This window comes from Serinus canaria, chromosome 4 (assembly GCF_022539315.1).
Source record: "Serinus canaria isolate serCan28SL12 chromosome 4, serCan2020, whole genome shotgun sequence".
Taxonomy (NCBI): domain Eukaryota; kingdom Metazoa; phylum Chordata; class Aves; order Passeriformes; family Fringillidae; genus Serinus; species Serinus canaria.
In genome coordinates this window covers 48,813,883-48,833,743 of record NC_066317.1, presented here as the reverse complement: position 1 = coordinate 48,833,743, position 19,861 = coordinate 48,813,883, and the positions used below count along the sequence as shown (strand labels likewise).

Here is a 19,861-nt window from a genome sequence, read left to right as displayed (position 1 = left end):
GGCACATTACATCAACTCAAATCCTAAAAAAAATGCTACAGGCATTTAGAAGTTTTCTGAAAAAAAGGCTGAGTTGCACAACACGTAGCATTTAACAACTTGAATAGCACAACTCGAGTCTGGACAGATTCAGTACTGAAATAACAACACAACATTGTTATTTGTGCTCACACATTACCTCTCAATTAGACAAGTTCACAAAGAATGCCTTCCCTTCTTAAATGAGGAAAACAATCAACAGAAGATCTAGATCAATGAAATTTGAACTCCTTCCTTAATGTCAAATTGAACAGCACAACTCTTCCTTCACATTTTATGTGATGCATAAAGGCACATTTCCTTTATTACTTTGTAGTACTCATCAACAAAGCAGCTAACATAGGCTTTGTAGACATGTATTTTTACCAATCTCTCTATCTTACATTACAAACCAAGGAAAAATACCAGAACATTTTCTTTACCAAAAAAAAAAACGGATTCTTGGGTAAGTTTCCTAGTTATTTTTAAAGTATTGCTCATAGTTTATGAATGTTTTAGCAAAACATTTCAATGCCATTTTTTCACTCTTTCCCTTTTAGAGATTCTATGAGCTCTCTACATCTCTGCACTTAAACACACTCTTCTTCCAGTACAGTCAAAACCAACTAAAAGAAAAGCAACAATTTCACAGAACACAGGAATCAGACAAGGTCAGCAAGACAAAATGGATTTTTCACTTTGAAAGGAGGAGGAAAAATGGCATACACAGTCTTACTGAGAATTAGCCCACAGACCACTGAGCAAAATTTTAATCTCTCCTTTTCAGACTCTTCTCTAATAACCAGGACATGGTCTGCCCAGCAATAAAAAAGAAAGAGGGTTTGATGGCTGTTCATTCATTCTGAACCCAAACTCTTCATTCAATCAATCAACAAAAAAAATGAATACCAAGGACTTCAAAGAGTTTTATGTTATGTTGTGAAGTCTTACTGACAGTTATACAAATGAAACCCTCTGAATGAGGCACACAAAACCCCACATACATCACTGCCACATAATTAGATTAAAACACCAGCACAGAAAACAAACATCACTGGACAAACTTCTACTAGTGATAAATGCACCATCTTTGTGAATTCTTCAACAAACTCAAAGTGAGCAAATAGATTGAAAGAAAATCCTCAAAATTAACATTAGACACTCTATGAAAGCAGCAGAAAGACTTGAGAGGAACAGAAACAGAGGCAGTTTTATTTGCATGCCTCTAACTGAAGTCTGGTTTTATTTTTCTCAAAATAGAGATGCTTTAGACACTCACCTCAACATATCACAAACACAGATTGTTCTAAACACCTGGTTTTTAACAGACCACATTCATTTTCCAGCAATCCCTAATTTAAGCCCCCATATTTCTTTTCATACAAAAATTAGTTTTCTTACCACTTCCTTAAGTTTAGAAGATGTTGTATGTCTGTCATCTCTTATTTTTGTTGTATTCTAGGCAAAGATGGAGGGAAACAATTGTTTTTTGTTTCACCTGTTCTCAACAGCTGGCAGTGTTTTGGAGTGTTTTAGGCATCAGCCAGAACTTGCTGCTACTGAGCACTTACTAGGCAGACTATAATGAGAACCAAGCAGGATTCCACCCACTGCTGGGAGAGAAAGTTCAGAGAGGGAAAAAACTAACACAAAGATGCATCTCTAGGGGGGGGCAAATTGGTTCAGCAGCTAAATTCAGAATGCCTAAAGACAAAAATTTATCCAAGAGAAAGTGGCATTTCAGCCAAGTCAATTCACAAAGCATTATATGGAAGAGAAAATTCAACCCCAGGCCCTCAGCTGGCTTTTACTCAGCTGTAACTTTTACACAAACCTAAAGGCTTTACGATTCTCAACACAATTTATTTTTCCAATGCAGCAGTAAATGTCCTACTGCCATTTAGCTCAATTTAACAAACTGTGACTATTCAGGGAGATTTGGACATTAGATGCTGTAGACTCCTAATTTACAATAGCTTCAAGTCTGAATAGGAGATTACTCAAACAATTTCAAGAATCCTTCTAGTTCTTTCAAATTTTTCAGTTTAACAAAAAAAAAACGTTTGCAGGAATAAGATACACTGCTACTGTAAATCAGCAGTTAATGTAGATGTAATTGCATTTATTTGTCTAAAGATTACACAAATCCTATTCTGCCCCCCAGCTCTTCTTAAACTAAGGACTGCTTGATGCTAAAAAAGAACTTTTACTTATCATTATTGTTATCAGAGGATCTGTATGCAATATTGATTTTTTTCATTATTCACTTATAACCATAAACAGCAATAAACAGGATACTGCTTTCTCTTAAGTAGAAAGAAGTAGAGTAAATACAATTAGATTTTAATTAAAAAAATTAATGCACTCCAGTCATTTAGGAAGCCAGTACTCCACATTACCAATAGTTAGAACTTGGCTTTGATTATGTTGTTCCAAGAAATGACAGGATTTGAAGCATTTATTGACTGCAAGCAGTGGCTGAAGACAAACAAGAGACTCACTTATGAACAGTCATTGATAATAATAAAGAAAAAGGAGAATGAGAACAGGGAAGTTGTCATTGGGAAACTAAACCAGCCTGATTCTATTAAAAGTGGTTTCCAAAAGAGGCTTTAGGGGACTGACACTGAGGCTACATTTTCATCCCAGGTTCAGCAAATCCATAAACACATCACTAATTTACCTGAACTCCAGGCACTCCCCTTAGTTCAAGTGCTGATAATCACCAACTTTTTTAGCAAAACCTTAACACTCTTCCTCAAAACAAACTGCTCCCACACACCTGCTGCCACAGAAGTGAACAGCAAAGTTAATCAGCTGCACACTTCCAGTCTCCTTATAAGCATGAAGGCAACTTGATTTACAACTCTGAAAGTGCCAAGACAGTAATACTATTGCTGCTGCACTAATCAGGTCAATGTTGCTCAACATGTGACCTGTAAAAGGAAAAAGATGGGTTCTTATTCATACCAGCAAGCCGATAATTGGTGGAAAATACAAGTGAAAATTTGGGTTTTAACTTGCAAAAATTATAGATTAACTGCATTCATATAGGAATTGCTGGGCAAATCTTGAGATAGCCTTACATGGGGGCATGGACTTCACTGAGAAATAGGAATCAATTTCATCATCAACTAGATGACTTTTCTGTTGTAAAACCTTTCTATAGCAGAACACAACTATTCCAATAACACTATTTCCTGTTTACATTGGTCCATTTTTGTGTGCTATGAATGAAAAACAAAATAAAAATGAAAAGATATCCTGAACATATACTATTTTTTCCAGGATCAGCTCAGAACTATAAACACAAGTAAAGACCATATAGTCTAGCTGAGGCTTCTGGAAATCAAGTACATGCAGCAAAGGGAAAGCTAATCATGTGATCAGTGGAACACACAGCCAGTGACAATCAGGAGATTGCTTTTAATTATTTTGTACACAAACACTACACATAAAGCAGGGATCTATTATGCCAGGCAATGTAGGAGGACAAACTTCCCTAGCAACAAACAACTGCCATCCTTGGGGTTTTAAGAGCTATTCCATGACGTTAAAAGCACAGCTGGCTTTCAATTTATACAGTGATCCAGCAGCAGCACAATTATGTTAATAAACCAATGCCAGCAGGTCACTTGTAACTGTTTGTTATTCCTCCTTCCTACCCTCACCCTTTCTCAAAAGGGTTCCACCTTGTTGATTACTGAACACCTGTGGTTGTTCCCTAACAGAACCTGATAAAAATTATCTCAGCTGTTTTAAACATAAATTCAGATCCTTGTAAAAGGCTTGGGTACAGGAATGACCTCAGCCAAACTTAAAAGGGAGCACTCTATTGCAGGCAGGGCCAATGGCAACAAGCAGCATAGGACAGACCCTCAGAACAATGTATTTTATTAATTTATTATTTCTGTACTGTTGAGTTGCTCATCACTAGAAAATACAATTCCCTGGTTCCTATTCTATTTAGGATACAAAACATTTGAGGCAGGGACAGCCTGTTACTATTATGTCATAAAACCAACTGCAAATATAGGCAAGGCATGTGCAGATCATAACTAATTTCTACTTACTATTAAGTATGTTGAATGGCATTTGTAGACTACTACATAAGGATTTCTGTAGAGTACTAAATGACTACATCCTAAAATCATTAAATCTACATTACTTGTAAAAACTTAATATTCTAGACATTTTTCAGTTTCAATGACACTTCTTCTGCACAAGTACTTAAAACAGTCAGGACCTACCTACAGGACCTGCCATCTCCAGCAACAGTCATTGCTGTCTAAGCTAAATGGAGGGTGCAGAAAACAAGGTTTGTCTACAGTCCTAGTATTGACTTCATTTACTTTACCTATGCATGGGTCACTAGCCAACACTCCCAGCACTTGGCAGGATTGAGTTTGGTACTCATCTTTTGCCTAAAGTAACTCTTTAAGAAGATTACCTTTAAGATAACCACTTCTCAAAAAAGCCAGCAAGTCTACTCCAACTCCACCCCTGCAACTCCTCCCAAAGAACAGATGCTATGTGTGATTAGCAAAGTGCATTTTTTCTTTCTCCTCATTTAAAAAAGCTAATAGTTGCAACCTAAATTTAAAAAAAAATTAGACGTGTCATTAAGTCATATTAGATTTTTCATGCCATTTCTCAAAAAGCTAACTGATTTTAGATGTACTACAAACATGCACTTTAAACCACAATTGCTAGCATTTGGCCTATATTGACATGTCAAGGTTCTGTACTGTTATAAAAATATAAAGCTTACCTGAATCATTTCACCTTTACACCCCTGAAAAAAATTTACCTTTGGATCTTTCAGTTATAAATAGCAACCTTAGAAAGTTGCCTCTGCTTTATTTTTCATTTTGAGATAAACAGGCATAGGGATACAACACTGAAATGCAGTTAACTACCATGAGTTAGACACCTGAGTGTCAAACTAAATAGCCTTTGATATCCTTGGTCCAATACATACCAAATAAAACTGTTAATCAAGTCTATATGCTTAGTTTTGGGACCATTAAAATACGTAAGAAGGGTGAATATATTTAAACCAAAGTAAATTATCTTAATCTGCAAACCCATCAATTATGACAACTCCTTCCAAATGAAATGCTTGCACTTGGCATAGGAACAGCTGTGTGTATATCCTCAGCAAGCAATTAGAAGGGATCAGGCCACTAACTCATTCCAGCTTATTATTATTGAAACTTCTATTCACTGGAGCAGGTTACTTTTCTACAATAGAAGTTCACAGAAGCAGATCTGAATCCCACCATGCAATGAAACTTCCTGTTCTGGCTTCATTGCGTAAAGTTACCTGTGTGACAGGAATATCCAGTAATGCCATGTGAATAATGACAAAACAGGAAAAAAGGTAACTTTGAGTAATCCAGTCAAGTATAAATGTGCTAATTTTTTCCAGCTGCAGCTCAGGCAGCTCAGCTTACTGAGCCTCTCAGGACACAGTGCTCTGTTTTCAAACAGAATCAATCAGCATAGAAAAAAAACTCCAAATATAAATCCTCTTTTTACATTTTTAACTAATCCAGGAGATTAACCACATTAAGACCAGTTACTCTGGCAGTTCAATGAGGAGATCTGAAAGGGAGAAAGGTCTCCTGCAAGGAGAATAGGAACAGGCAGAGGAAAACAGCAACACCTTGAGCTAACACAGCTACAGCCTGAAGACCAGATACAGAGAGTAAACTACAATTAATGTTATTTCATGTCCTACCACGTTTGAAAAACAGGCTGACAAGTAATTCTAGTGTCTTCTGATAAATGAATCCCCTTTTTTAGTCAGAATTACATTTATTTCTCAACATTGCTGTAATTTTAGTTTCTGTAGAAAGAAAAAAAATCACTTCTATAAGAATAAGATTATATTTTTCTTCATGCACACCTACACTTACTCCCCTATTCAGGGACTTAAATACTATCATACATTCACTATGTTCATACAACACTCCTCTCAACTCTTAAGAGTTTGAGTACAAGAGCACATTTACCATTACATGACCCTCAAGTTGTACTGAAGGTATTCCCAAACTTAACCAAATCAACTTTAAACAAGCTCACTCCTCACTAACTCATGCATTCTCCTCTACAACACCCATCCCTGCTTCTTCAGAGGATTTCTGCCAGAACCCACTCTCATTCCTCAAATGCATTTCAAAACTCCCTTAAGGTTCAACTACATCTTCTCAACTGACCTTTCATTAAACACTTCAGAGGAAAGTTGGTACACAGAGTACTATTTATCTCCTCCTCACATTTTCACTCAAGAATAGCATTTTCCAGAAGTAAGTATTGCCCAGGAAGTGCTAGTGACAACATTTTATTTCCCCATGAAATATTTCAGTGAAAGACATGTTTATTCACTGACAACCTGCTGCTCACGTGAACCTGTGCTTGGATGCAGGGAGTATTTTTGCCCACCAATATGAGCACTTAATTTTTTGTCTGAGGTTGTTTGGGTTTGTTTTGTTCTTTGTTTCCCTATCCCCAGTATTCTCAACATTAAAAGACTCTGTATTATCAAAGACCTTCACAAGCTATTCTTTTTGTCTTGTCTTCTAAGCTCTAAAGGAACCATTTTCCAGTAACCTGCAGACCTCCTCAGTTCCTACCATGTCAGTTTTTCTACCTTTATAAATAATTCTGCCTACCACTACCATAAGGCTTTTCTATTTTTAAAAATATTCAAGCAATCAAAGCGATTGCTACACATACATGACTACCTCTACACAATGTATATGAAAGGTAAGTATTCACTTCAAGCAAGGTCAAAATTCTTGCTGAATAACCATCTATGATGAAACCAGATGAGGTTCAACAAACCACACTACAAGGTCATCTACAAAGTTCAAGGCTCCATACTTCATTAAACAGTGCAAGTATTATTTTAACAAGTACAATGAACAATTGGATTTTTCCCAATTCCCTAAGACTGTACTACCAACAAAAACAGACTCCTTTTTTTGGCTCTTTTTCCCCCCTTGTTAATGTGCAGAATAACTTAAGTTTTATCTTTGGCCATTGTTAAACTAAATATTTATTTAGATTAAATTGAACAATAAAAACAAAGAGCAACTATTCTTGCTTTGCTCTTTAGCCTTTTAAAAAATTAACTTGTTCACAAGCCAATAAGAAACAAAGCATTGCAATTATCCAGATCAGTCTACTTTCATACAAAGCAAAAGGTTTATTTCCCCAGACACCTCTGGAGAAAGCTGGATACCACACAGATATATAGATCAGCCGAAAAGAAATTCCAGCAACAAGAGGAGGAAAGTTTTGAATTAAAATGAAAAATAGGTTGAGGCAATTAACTACCAAACTTCTACTGCCTTCTTGATGCCAAAAGGCTCTTTCAAACACTGCCATGGACAGAGCCCTTGAGAATGAGATTCTGACTTTTGAGTGAGTCCAGGCAGCACATTCTTGATTTAAGTTTTCAGTTCCATAACAGTAAAAAAAAGAAAAGAACAAATGTCTACAAAAATTTTGTAAGGACCTTTTCTATCTATATGTCTATATTCCTATTCCTGTAAAACACACTTATCTCAAGCCAACTGCTGTAGCCATACCACTTCAATGCACTCAGCTTGGCAGTTCCATTGAGCTGAAGAAACAATTTATAGAAATAATAAGTAAACAAAATTCAAGCATTATGTCTCAAGGTTATAAAGGCACTGTTTTAGAATACACTGTTAAATCAAACCTGTGTGTACTTAAGACTCTTTTGATAAGAGCAACCTTGAGCCCATGGTTTTCAGAGATTTCACTAATAACCTTGACTAGTGTTCCCATGGTATCCCTATGCAGAAAAATCTGATTACACCACTTGGAATTGCATAATAAACCTAAATATATGCTGTTTATTCCCCAGGAATTTCATCATTTACCTACTCTGGGATAAATACTTTTAAAGATCCTTTTAATTAGGAAAGAATTGTAGGAAAAACTGTCAAAGGAAACAAAGCTTTGAGTAAAAGGATAAATAAGACAAATAAAACGTTCATGTTATTTTGGAAAATTGAGCTCATTTGAATACCTGATGTGGTACAGCAGTATGCCAGGTCAACTATCAAGGACAAGCAAAACAAGCACCATGTATCTAGCTTACAGACATAAAGGACCCCACAGAGGAAGAAAGGTATAGAAAAAACCAGCTGAGCCACACTTCTAATGCAATACTGCAGCAAACAATCCCTTTTTGTTTTAAAAATGCATGGTATTTTTATAGGGAGGCAATGTTTATGTTCAGCAATAAACTTACCAAAAAAATACTACCATACCTAAGGACAGTGTCCACTATTCTAAAATAAGTATAATAAAACTCAAAGAGAGATTACAGAGGCCCTACTGAAATTCTATTATTTAAAAACTATGTTTTATCAAAGCAGATCTGGATTCAAGTCTGTTAATTCAATCACAGTTTCTTCAGGAAGTACTGTGGCTAGGAAAGAACTCTACTCCAGACACAAATACAGAAGGCAGAAGACAGAAGGTATAGCTTCAGGCAACCACTGCAGCAACTGACAAAATAAGTGTTTGTGTTGAGAGGTAAAAGAACTTTTTAGTCACTAAGACATTATGCAGAGATTAGACGTGGAAGGTTATACACCAGGTAAAATAAAAATCCCTGCAGCCAACAGTCATTTCAAAGTATGCTGGTGAGCAGTTAACTATATTAAAGGCACTTCCTTAACTTCCTCCTCTAAATCTACTGAATTCTCTTAAGCAAGGGAGCATTACCTCATTAAATCCTGTGCCTATTTAAATCAACCTAAGCCACTACCCACCATGACCTCACTCTTCACCCTGCTCCTGACTTTACAGTACTTGAGGCTAAACTTCTGAAGTGTTTTTGGTTAGCATGTTTGAGGAGAATGTCATTTGTCCTCCTCAATACGAGGTCTTACGGTCACATTTGAGTCTATCAAACAATCCATCCCACCATAACATACCCCACCCCACTACACATATAATGATTTATTTCTTCCATTACCTGTCTCTGAAATATAAACAGGATCCCGCTTTAGAATTTTACCAGGTTTTGAAGCAGCTGCTTTTTTCTCAGATGCCTTCTTGGATTGTTTCACTGACTGCACCTCCTCTTCTGAATCTGTGTTTAGACCACAACATAAATGTAGATTTCCTCCACATACACACAGATCACAAAACAGTCAACATGTGTTCACATATATTCAGCTGAGTGAAAGACTCCCTATTCCTACCATATGGTAGGAAGGTCAGAGAAGCTTCCCTTCTCATCCACTGTATAAATGACAAAATGAAAATTTGGTCAGAACTCAGTTGTGAATGCAACTTTCAAAAATACCACAGCAATTTACTTCAAAGAAAACAAACACCCAAAATGAAACAAAACAAATAAAAAGATTTAAAAAAAAACAAATAACATCAAACCCACAAAAAATATACTTTTATGCCAATGTATTCCAGTAGATGGAAACCTATTTCATTAACTAACAACAAGCAAAAAAAAAACCCCACAGAGGTGGTACTCTGGTTTTTCAGGAGAATGCTGGTTGGTGATGTGCGTGGCAATTCACCATTCTCCATATCCCAAAAGCTGTGGAGATAACAGATTTATACTACTGTGGATTATGGATCCCAGCATCCACATGAATAAAACAGGAGAAACTGAAGAAGCAGAGACACCTAACAAGTGTTAGAGAGGACTAACATGCAGAGTCCATCTCCTTCCATGATGAACACAAATACATTGTAATTATAAAACTAAGAAACAGAGTGGTTGTAGTCAATTGACTTGCACACTGAACAAAAGAAAACAAACAAAACCACCATCGACAACACCACCAAAAACCCCAACAAGTTTTCCATCTTGAAGAGCTTGGAGCACTCTTTCTTTTTTTCTACCCCACCACTAAAGGGTTAGAACTTGCCAAATCTCCAAACAGTATCAGTACTTCAAAGGTAGCAGCAATATATTAATTTTGCTCTCCTACTATTTCTCGTGGTTGAACAAGAATTGTTTATGAAACTCAACCCACCAAACTTTCAGATGTACAGTTTACCTAATCAGCCTTGCATGCTAATGCAAAAACCACAAAGGAATATTCAGAAACAACTGTGAACACTACCTGAATCATAGATTATTCTTCTCTTCTTTTTTGTCTGCTTCGGTTTGGAATCATCTTCACTGGGTGAATTATTCACCTAAGTGTAACAGTCCATTAGTTCAACCATTAAACAGATCCTCTCAGCTCTTAGTCACACATTCAAATTTATAAGTTTCAAACAAATTCTAACAGAAATTACTTGGTTTCCAATATCACATTTACAAATGGTCTCGTGCTAACTCCTGCATGGGAGGGGGAAAGATGCAGCATGGAGAAAATAAGGAAGAATTTTCACACTGAAATTACATAGTCAGAATACTTATTTAAGCAGCATCTCACTACTAAACTGTTGTGTTTCATGTTACACATTCCATCCTATTAGAAATTTTTCCACTCTTTAAGTGATTTTTAAACTAGCTTTAGCCATTGATTTCTTTTTTATACAGCTCAGATGATTAACATGTAAAGTAATCTGAAACCAGATCCCAATCTAGTTTTAATCTGTCATTTTAAAGAATTTGGTCTTCGCAGCAGGTTTAGAGAAGTGATCCCAACAAACACAATGTTCACATTTCCTGCACAGGTGTTAAAAAAACAGGTCAGCAGACACCACACGACAGACTTTCACCTCATTTGTAAGCATGACACATTTATGATATGTCTACATCTACTGGGCACAAACCTTGGGTTCATTAGACTAAAAATTACATTAGCAAGCCTACTTAGAGAACTGTGGCCAATAGGCAGAATAACTTCAAATACATCAGACTGCTTTTACACAAGCACTTAACCGTAACAACTTCTACCTACCTTTGTCCTACAAACCAAATTTTTTAAATTAGCAATTTTTTTCACCACCTACAAAGTACTGCCAGAAGTTAATTTTAAGTGGTAGTTTCCCTCCATGTCTATAAAAACAACTAACATATAGTCTGTTATTTTAGTACCTGAGAAGAACCATGCCTTTAAAAATGCTAAATACACAAATAATCCAGCATCAGCAAAACCAAGCTCTACATAAATATGAAAAGCAAAACTAACCTTAGTCTCCTTTTCCCTTTTCTTCCCACTTGAGGGTCCTTGACCATTTCTAATTTTTTCACTCTTTTTCACAGTCTCACATTCTTGTCGCTTTCCAGGAGGTACAACACCAAAGAATTTCCGGATATCCTAGTAAAAGGGAAAAGAGATTTATAGATTTTTAAATACAGACAGCTCTTCACACTATAAAATAACAATGCACTGAAGTTACCTTCTCAGCAGCTCCATTCCATTTACTGATTTTGAAATTTTGTTTACAGTTCAGCAAACAAAGCCCAGATAGTTAAAAGTAGCTACTCAGACACCCACACCACCTGACTCTAATCTTTAAATCATGAAAAAAAATTAATTCTTTCTTAGTTGGGCATCTTCACCAATACATACTGCAAGACAAACTTCCAGCAGCAATGAAATACAATGACTTAAGACAGAGGTATATGACAATATTTTTTCTGATTAATTATCACAAACCTGAACCAAACTATTTCTATAGTTAAAATGATTAACACAGCTAGGAAGAAGTGTCACATGTAGAAAGAAAGGTCCAGGAGCTTGAAACAGTGAAGCAATGGCACATACTGCGTTCTCCACCTTCTCATAAGTTTTTAAGACAGTAACTCACACCTCACTAAAAAACTAGCCAGCAAGAAACTTATAAAATTTAAATAAAGAAAAATAACACCAAGATCTATTTTGTTACCTTATATAAGTACCTGACCACAACACAGCCATAACAAGATTTCTAAGCGTGTAAAAACAGCAGCTAGAGCTTAAATTTTAGAAAAATCAGTATTGCACACACAAAAATCATACCTGACTACTCTTTCAAAAATCTAGCAATACAATTTCATTAAAAGAAATTGAGGAAAGAGGTACCTGGTTGGTATCACCACCTCCAGGGTTAGCAGCCATTTTAGAGAAAGCCAGCACCTCCTGTGGCCTAAATCACAGCCAGCAGAAAAAGGCTGGGGCTCAGGACTGCCCTGGACACACCTGGGAGCTATTCCCCATCATGGAGCTCACCTGGCACTTCCTTACTATTACAGGGAAACACAAGTAAAGTAGCACATTCTTAGGAAACTGGCATCAAGTCTGATTGATAACAAGGGGTCTCTGAGGCTCTTTTACCAGAAGTCAACTCCTGTCAGTTTGGATTTAGGGCTTAAAATCAATGGAACACATAATTTGAAAGCCTAAACAAAAAATGAGACATGTATACATTCGTTCAGTGCACTTAAAACAATTTTCTAGAACTGGAAATGTTGTTTCCTGTAAAAATTTAGGCTCTTTGTGTTCTAACTGCGTATATTAATACAGATTCAACAAATGGTAGATTGAAAATCATTCTTCCTCAACATGACTTCAACCTTTTCTATCCATGGAATTCATGCCTTGAAGCATAGATTTTCAACACTCTACTATTTTACATATATTCCTACAATGTAAATGCAGTACTATATAAACTCTGAAATTTTGACAGCCAATACCTATAGCTAATAGGTCTGAAGAGAGCATCTATGTAAAAAGTCTCCAAGTAGATATTTGGACTTAATTACGCAACTATACTCATTATTACTGACTGCCTTTTAGGCTTAAGGTAACATCAGCAAGAAAAAAACAAGTATCATTAGATCTTTTATTTAGTAAAATAATTTCAATACTTAAAAAACATTGCAAAATAAAGTGATTTTTACGTTATCTCTTTTTTTAAAATTAGTTGTTACTTTAAAGTTTAAAATATTTGAGAATTTTAGATCAACAGTTCACTCATTCTACTGTTTTCACTAAAAACTGTTACCTAAGTGAAGTGCTCTGCAAATCTACCTTGCTCTGCCAACCTCTGTGCTACCTGGAAATTGTTACGAGAGGGAACATGAATATATCCCAAAATTAGGGTCATCAGCTCGTACACCTTATAAGTGGTAGCAGGGAATATGTATTATATTGGCTAGCCCAGCTTAAAACCACATGTCTGCTTTAATTTATTTCTAAAGCTTTTCAGTAGGCTTCTCCAAAGGCTTTTTAGAAAGATTTATTAATCACTGTTTTTCCTCTAACTTGATCTTGAGTTTGGATTCTGGTTCTGGAATCAGTTTTGAAGTGCAGATAATTTTGGCAGAAGCTTTGCAGAACCTTTTAGTATTTTTAGAACAGGCAATAATATTAGAACTCTTTAAGATTTATACAAGTTTTACAAAATTCAAACTTACATACACAGCCCTAAGCTACAAAGGAAAATTGACATCTATCCACAGCCTTCTTCAATATTCTGCTATAAATTCAATCTTCTTCAGCTATCCTGCTCCTCAGAGGAATAGGAAACCTTGCTGACATAACACAGTGAATAGAGAATTGCTCAGGAGAAGAGTATGCCTCAAGGCAACAATGAAGTTACCTTTCAGTGAAGCTTCTACCCAGGAATCATGAAACAGATTTTTCATGTTTTTTATAAAGGCATGCCAGATAAACTATTAATTCACTGCATAACTAATTGCAGAAATCAAGCCATATAAGTATCTACCATACCAACTTAAATCCTAGATGGGACCACTTTCCTCCCTCCTGGGCTTATCTATTTAACACACTCTGACTGACCTTCCTATTGGTATATTATGCCATCCATACATATACAGGACCACCAGCTGGAAAATCTGTGTGTTCATCTTTTACCTAGGCTTGCTGCAATGAGGAAAGGCTGCAACTGTCAAGTTTCCTTCCAGGATGTGCCCCCAAAACCCACAGCAATGTGCCCTGTGTATCCTGGAGATACCAGCACAGCTGTTCCCTTGCCCAAAAGGCTAAAATTAAAATAGGCAAGGCACTTTTGGTGTGGCTCCCCAGGGCTGCTTCAGCACAGTACCAGCAGGGAACAACTTTGAGCAGCCCCACCTAGGTAGGAGCTGTAACTAAGAATGTCTGATCACTCTCACTCAGTTAGGGGGTGATTTATGCCTAGCATCTGAAAGGCCTAAAAGGCTGCCCAGCTATCTTAGAGTGGTATGGCTGTGCCATCCAGCCCTTGCCTGTTCTGCCTACTGCTTCAAATCCTCCATCTCATACTCTAACAGAAGACCACAGTAATTAATCATACCAGTCTGCAAGTTCTCTCTCGGAAGATTTGTTTCTGTCTCTTTTACTGGGGAGAGTAACACAAACAGAAACTGAAACCCATTTGTGAGGTAGGGCAGAGACTGCGAACTCCAGGAGTGTTTTTACAAGACTAGTGTTTAGTAAAGCAGAATATTTTCCTAAGTAACAGCATATAATCCAGTCTGCACCTCAAATTACAAGACAGAAAACTGCAACCTAGCTCAATGACTGCAGTAGAAAGTAATGCACCTTACTTCAGGTACTCTGTGTGTCTCAATGAGGGCCTTAGATCAAAACAATAATATTTCTTTCCAGTCTGCCTATTTCAGTGCAAGTTTTGCTCAAATATCAGCTCTGACACTTGGTGCTATCAGAACAACTGCACCAAGTAAAATCAGATTTATACTATCACTTCAGTGAAACCAATAAACCTGCTTGGGTAACTACACTTAATGAACAGTTACTGAGTGTGGGAATTGCTGCAGTTTTACAAGCAGTATCACAGATGTAAGTAAGTGATGCTCCAGCTCCAGCCATGTGTGTCCCTCTTAGAAGGGGAAACTGGAGAAACCCCTACTCCTGGGCACTCATTCCCTCAGGTGTACTGCTGTGGCTCGCTGCTTGGCAACTGGGTCATGGCCACTAATCTGGGTAAAAACGTAAATCCCTTCCAATACAAATCAGTTTGTGATGTAACTCTGCACACATCAGTTCAGCACAGCTGAGAATATGCTGCAGAATCAAGCCAACAGGGGCTACTTACACCTGGCACTACAGGAGGAAAGTTTGCAAGGGTGTGACATTGACTTGCAATATGCTCCTGCTGTCACTGCACAAGCAGAAGAGGCTGCACCGTTACTAACATCACTGAGCTTCTGCCCCTGCTTCCACAGCTGCAGCAGAGATGGCTGAGCAGCCACTTCAGCACTGAAAAAGGAATGGGATGAGGCAACTTTTATACTCCCAAAAACCATGGTTGTCTTCATCCCTTCTAGGACAGGCCCAGACACTGTGAGATGTGTGACATTCAGAAGATCACACAGAGGGAGAATGCCTTTGTCCTTGGAAGGCGGGAAAGAGGGAAGCAAGCCTTCCAAGAAGATCCATTTTCTAAAAAGGTGATAGCAGGGACATGGGAGAGGCAAATCTCTTACATAAATTTGAAGTCATCAGCCAGCCCAAAACAAACCATGAAAGTATCACAGTTTAATAGTGTGAGGAGTCTTAGTGCTGGCAGACCTCTCTCTGTCAGTACAAGACTCAGATGGTACCACCCACCATTGCAGAACACCAAGTGTCAGCTATAAACAAGCTTAAACTATTTGGAGAGTCCAAAACTAGAGTTGCACCTTAACCTGCAAAATTACATCTGTAGTTAAGACAGTAAAAGATGTGCACAGAGACTCCATCTGAACAAAAGCAAACTTATTGGAGCCAGAAATGAAAAGGGTATACCATCTTATGGTGACTGCATAGGTGAGCATCACTTTGGAAAGCACAGGAACACGTATATGTTTATGCTTAAAATCTCTTTACATCCTACTGAGGGTTGCATCGTTATCGATAAACACCAGACTTTCAAGCTCTTTTTTCCCCCCATCGCATTGCTTTTCTGCAAATACTGTGCACCCTCCAGCTCGTCATCAGAAACGCCTCGTGTGCGCTCCTGCTGGAATTAAAGGAAGAGGTAACACCCCGACACACCGCCTTTACAGCAGGTTTGCTCATCCGCATTCCTTCCCCGGACGACTCTACAGTCCGCGCCCTACACCCCACCCACTTTCGGGGAAAGGGAAACTGGACAGGCTCAGCCACATCCCCCTCGGGGCAAGGGCATTTCCTCGGGCACGGCTTCGCGTTCCTGGCACGCGTGGGAAGCCTCGGCCGCTGGGGCGGGAGCGCGGCGGGAGCGCGGCGGGGCGGCCTCTCCGCCGCAGCCGCGCGGGCTCCGCGCAGGGCTGCGCGCCCGGGGCCGCCCGCGGGGCTCGCTCAGCCCGCGCCGGGCCCCGCAGCCGGCCCCCGCCCCCGTCCCGCACACCCCCGGCCCGGCGGGGAGCCCCTCACCATGGCAGCGGCGGCGGTGCGGTCCCTGTGCCTAGCGGGACGCTCCCGGCTCCATGCTCCCGCCTTCGCGCCAACTCCCGCGGCCCGGCGCACGGCGCTGCCGTCACTGCCGCGACGGGCGGGGCTGCGGGGCGGCCGGGGCGTACCCCGGGCCGGGGCCATGGCAGACCACCCCCCGGGAGCCCGGCTGCCCCCGGCCCCTTCCCCGGCTCGTCCCTCTCGGCCCTGTGCCCGTTCGTGCGCGGGCGGCGTGGCCCCTCCGTGCGGCGGGGGTTTAACCGCTCCCCCGGCCCCGGCGGGAACGGGAGCGCTGCAGTAGCAGCAGCTCCTCAAAATGGAGCCGCCTGCGCTCGGGCATGTCCGGCTGAGCAGGCGAGCCCGAGGGCTGAACTGCTGGGTGAAAACAGACAAGAAAGCAGTGCCAGGCCTCCATGGCTTCCGCCTGATAGGGCACTGAGGCACATCCAGCACCCAGAACAGGCGGGCAGCCAGGCCCGGGCCGGCGTGGCTCTGAAGGGCATTAACTGGCCATAAACTGGCCATGAACGTGTGACAGTCCCCTGCTTCTGGCTGTCGGAGCACCTGCTTCCTCTAATGGCATTTTCTCCCATGTACTAAGGCTGGGGAGAGCTCTCAATTCGGGAGTCCAAGAGAAAACAGGGAATTAATTTACTTTGTGTTTCTGCTACTGACTGCTTAATTTCGTAATTAATTTCTAATGAGATCTTTTATATTTTCTTCCACTGAACACACTTGATAAACGCTGTAAGGGGCTAAATTTGTTCAAGCCAATAAAAACGACTCCACTCTCACCATCTATCGTCTGATGTTTAGTCTCTGTCAACCTACTGAATTGCTAATAATTGTTGGACTTTGAGAAGAATGGGGAAGACAAACTGCATTTGTGACGTTACAAATACTGCCAGTGATTTGGGAGACCCTTCCCCAAAGAAAAAAAACCAACCAGAGTACAAGCTCAACTGGTGGTTGTGTCGTTCTTCAGTCGCTAATGCTGTCACTTGTGTTCCCTCTGTGCTCACCGTCTGGTTGGTGGCATCGTCTCTTTCCACTCAACTGTTAATGACACCTATTACCATTCCAGTTTAATGCTTGAAATTGGACTTTAAGTAAGATCCTGTTTATACAGAAACTGCTACTGTTCTTCAAGGAACACACATGGTTAGGTGGGCCCGTGTGTTTTCAGCATTAGCATAGCTTGTGAATTTGGGTTTCTGCATAAGGAGCACAGAGAGAGTAAACACAGACCCTCAGCACAGGCTGTGCTTTTTGGCCTGTTTTGCAAGTTATTCCATATGCACTCAACGTAATGGCTATGCAAACAAAACCAATATTGCTTTAGAAAAACATCTCCAGTGATAGGTTTGTATTTACATATTTAATTCTCATTATGTAACTTTGAAAGCTGTGCCTATTCCTGATAGCAGAACTAAAGATCAGTTGAAATGGCTGACGTTTGTGGGAGCCAAACTGTTCAAATAATGCTAAAAGAGTTATTGCAGGTGGTTATCTCTGTTTGTAGATGATAAAGCTACCTAGAGTAACATCCAGCAGAGGAGTATCCGTGGGTTTGTGACATCTTCATGTTTCTTGGAAGGCAAGAGTATAATCCTTCATTGAGACATGGGACTGAACCCCTGGGATGCCTGTCATTCACTCCTGGCTGTGGTGGGGAGACACAGGGTACCTCTGTTCCTGTGTACATGCCTATGGAACCGGTGGAAGTGGGAAAAACCTTGCTCCACCACAGGAAAGAAAACTGAATACTCATTACTATGTATTATGATGTGTTTTGCAAGATAAAATCAAGGCAAAATGCCTTGAGTCTATAATTGATCATGGGTAGTGTTTTAAAGGCCTATTACCCAACATTTTAAAAAGTAGCTGAAGTACACTTGATTTCACCACCCTATTTACAATGATGACAAATAATTTCTGCAAAATTAGTATTGTTTTCTACCTTGCTGAAACTCACAGGCTGTTTGGCTTTTTATGTTTGAGTTTTTTTCCAAAATACATTTAAAAAAATGAGATATTAAATCTTGAACCTGAGGGTTTTTCCCCTATGTAATCAGCCCAGCCCTACTGTTAAATTATTATCAATGGCTTTGTCTTGCTTATTCAGAGATGAGATTTTTAATAAGAAAATTATGTTTTCTTATATTGAGAAATTTTTTAAAAGTCTGTTTCCTTTTTGTTAATATCTTGTTTATTTCCACATTTTTGTATATTGCTATGTTGATACTCTTTTGGAATTTAAACCAACTTTTAAAGTGAAATTTCAAGTTAAATTCTGATTTTTTTGTAGTAATAATGGGCATTGAAATACTCATTTATTGTAGTCTCTATTTGGAAGAATCCCTTAAGGAATATTTTTCTTACTAGATTCTCTAGTAAAGAAAATAAAATTGTTCAGGCATTGTAGAAACAGAAATTAGCATTTTGTTACAGATGAAAAATTCCAAAAATTCGTCACAAAGCTGTGGTGTAGTTTCTATTGGCATTAGGCTTTCTGTAGTATCCATCACAATGCTGTGTCTTTAGAAAGACTTGATCCCATGTCAAACAGTTTTTGCTGCATAAGGTAAAGATAAGGGATTTGCATGACGCTGTTGTGGGCGATTACATAAGTTGTGCTTCTTTGAGCGCCTAACAGTAGTAGATCTGAGCAGCTGATGTTAATGTAAACATTACACTTCTTCTGAGTGAACTTTGTCTTTAGGTCTTTTTCTTCATTTACAAATCTAGGCAGAATGAATGTGTCAACTCAGATACTCAGTCTAACATTGAAAACTCTATCCTTTCAGCTAATGCGTTCGGCATTTCTGTAGATCAAAACCCAGATTTTCAGGCCTACCCCCAAAACAAGGAGAGTACATATTCAAGAGTCAAGTGAAAAATTGTTTTCTTCATTTGAATCATATGCCTTGGCAAAGGCAAATAAAAGGAAAACTGATAACTAAGAATTGACCTGAATAATCATTAGGCATCCTAGCTACTGAATTTGTATCAGCAAGTGCCCTGGAGATTTCAGCTTCTCCCAGTCTTGATTCATTCTGAACCCAGACTGATTAGGTGTGTGGACAGGGGCAGGAAATCCCACTGTGCAGCATCATACTGCATGATGTCCTCATACAGCATCAGGGTTGGAGGCTGGCCTGACTCTACCACTAGAGCCAGTGGAATCATTAATTCTCTTCCCCTCCTTTCATACCCTCGCTTCCTAACACCCCCTGATCACATCTCACTCTCCTGTGCTGATTGCTTTCCAAATTAACATTTGCTTTAACAGTCAAATTAAATTTGCTTCTCCAGATTAACAGTATTTCTTTTCCCCAAGTCTTTGCTCAGGTAATGAAACCCTTCTTCCAAATTCAAGTCACTATACGATTCTCATCACTTAATGTTTTCCTCTTTAACTTCATGAACTTAAATTACAGCCCAAACAGTTAAATATGACCAAGCCATAAGATTCACAGAGGCTTGAAACATTGAAACACTTTCAGACCATT

General features: G+C 39.1%; 1 protein-coding gene across 1 annotated transcript in view; it reads right to left on the bottom strand.

Moving 5' to 3' along the window:
• Window positions 1-16,509, bottom strand: part of RFC1 (replication factor C subunit 1) — a 34,923-nt gene extending 18,414 nt beyond the window's left edge. The window contains exons 1-4 of the mRNA XM_030238772.2: window positions 16,332-16,509; window positions 11,178-11,306; window positions 10,158-10,233; window positions 9,041-9,157 (exon numbers count right to left, since the gene is read on the bottom strand). Coding sequence (XP_030094632.2) covers window positions 9,041-9,157; window positions 10,158-10,233; window positions 11,178-11,306; window positions 16,332-16,493 — 484 coding nt within the window. The 5' untranslated portion in view covers window positions 16,494-16,509. The remainder of the gene's footprint in view (window positions 1-9,040; window positions 9,158-10,157; window positions 10,234-11,177; window positions 11,307-16,331) is intronic.
• Window positions 16,510-19,861: the final 3,352 nt, after the last annotated feature.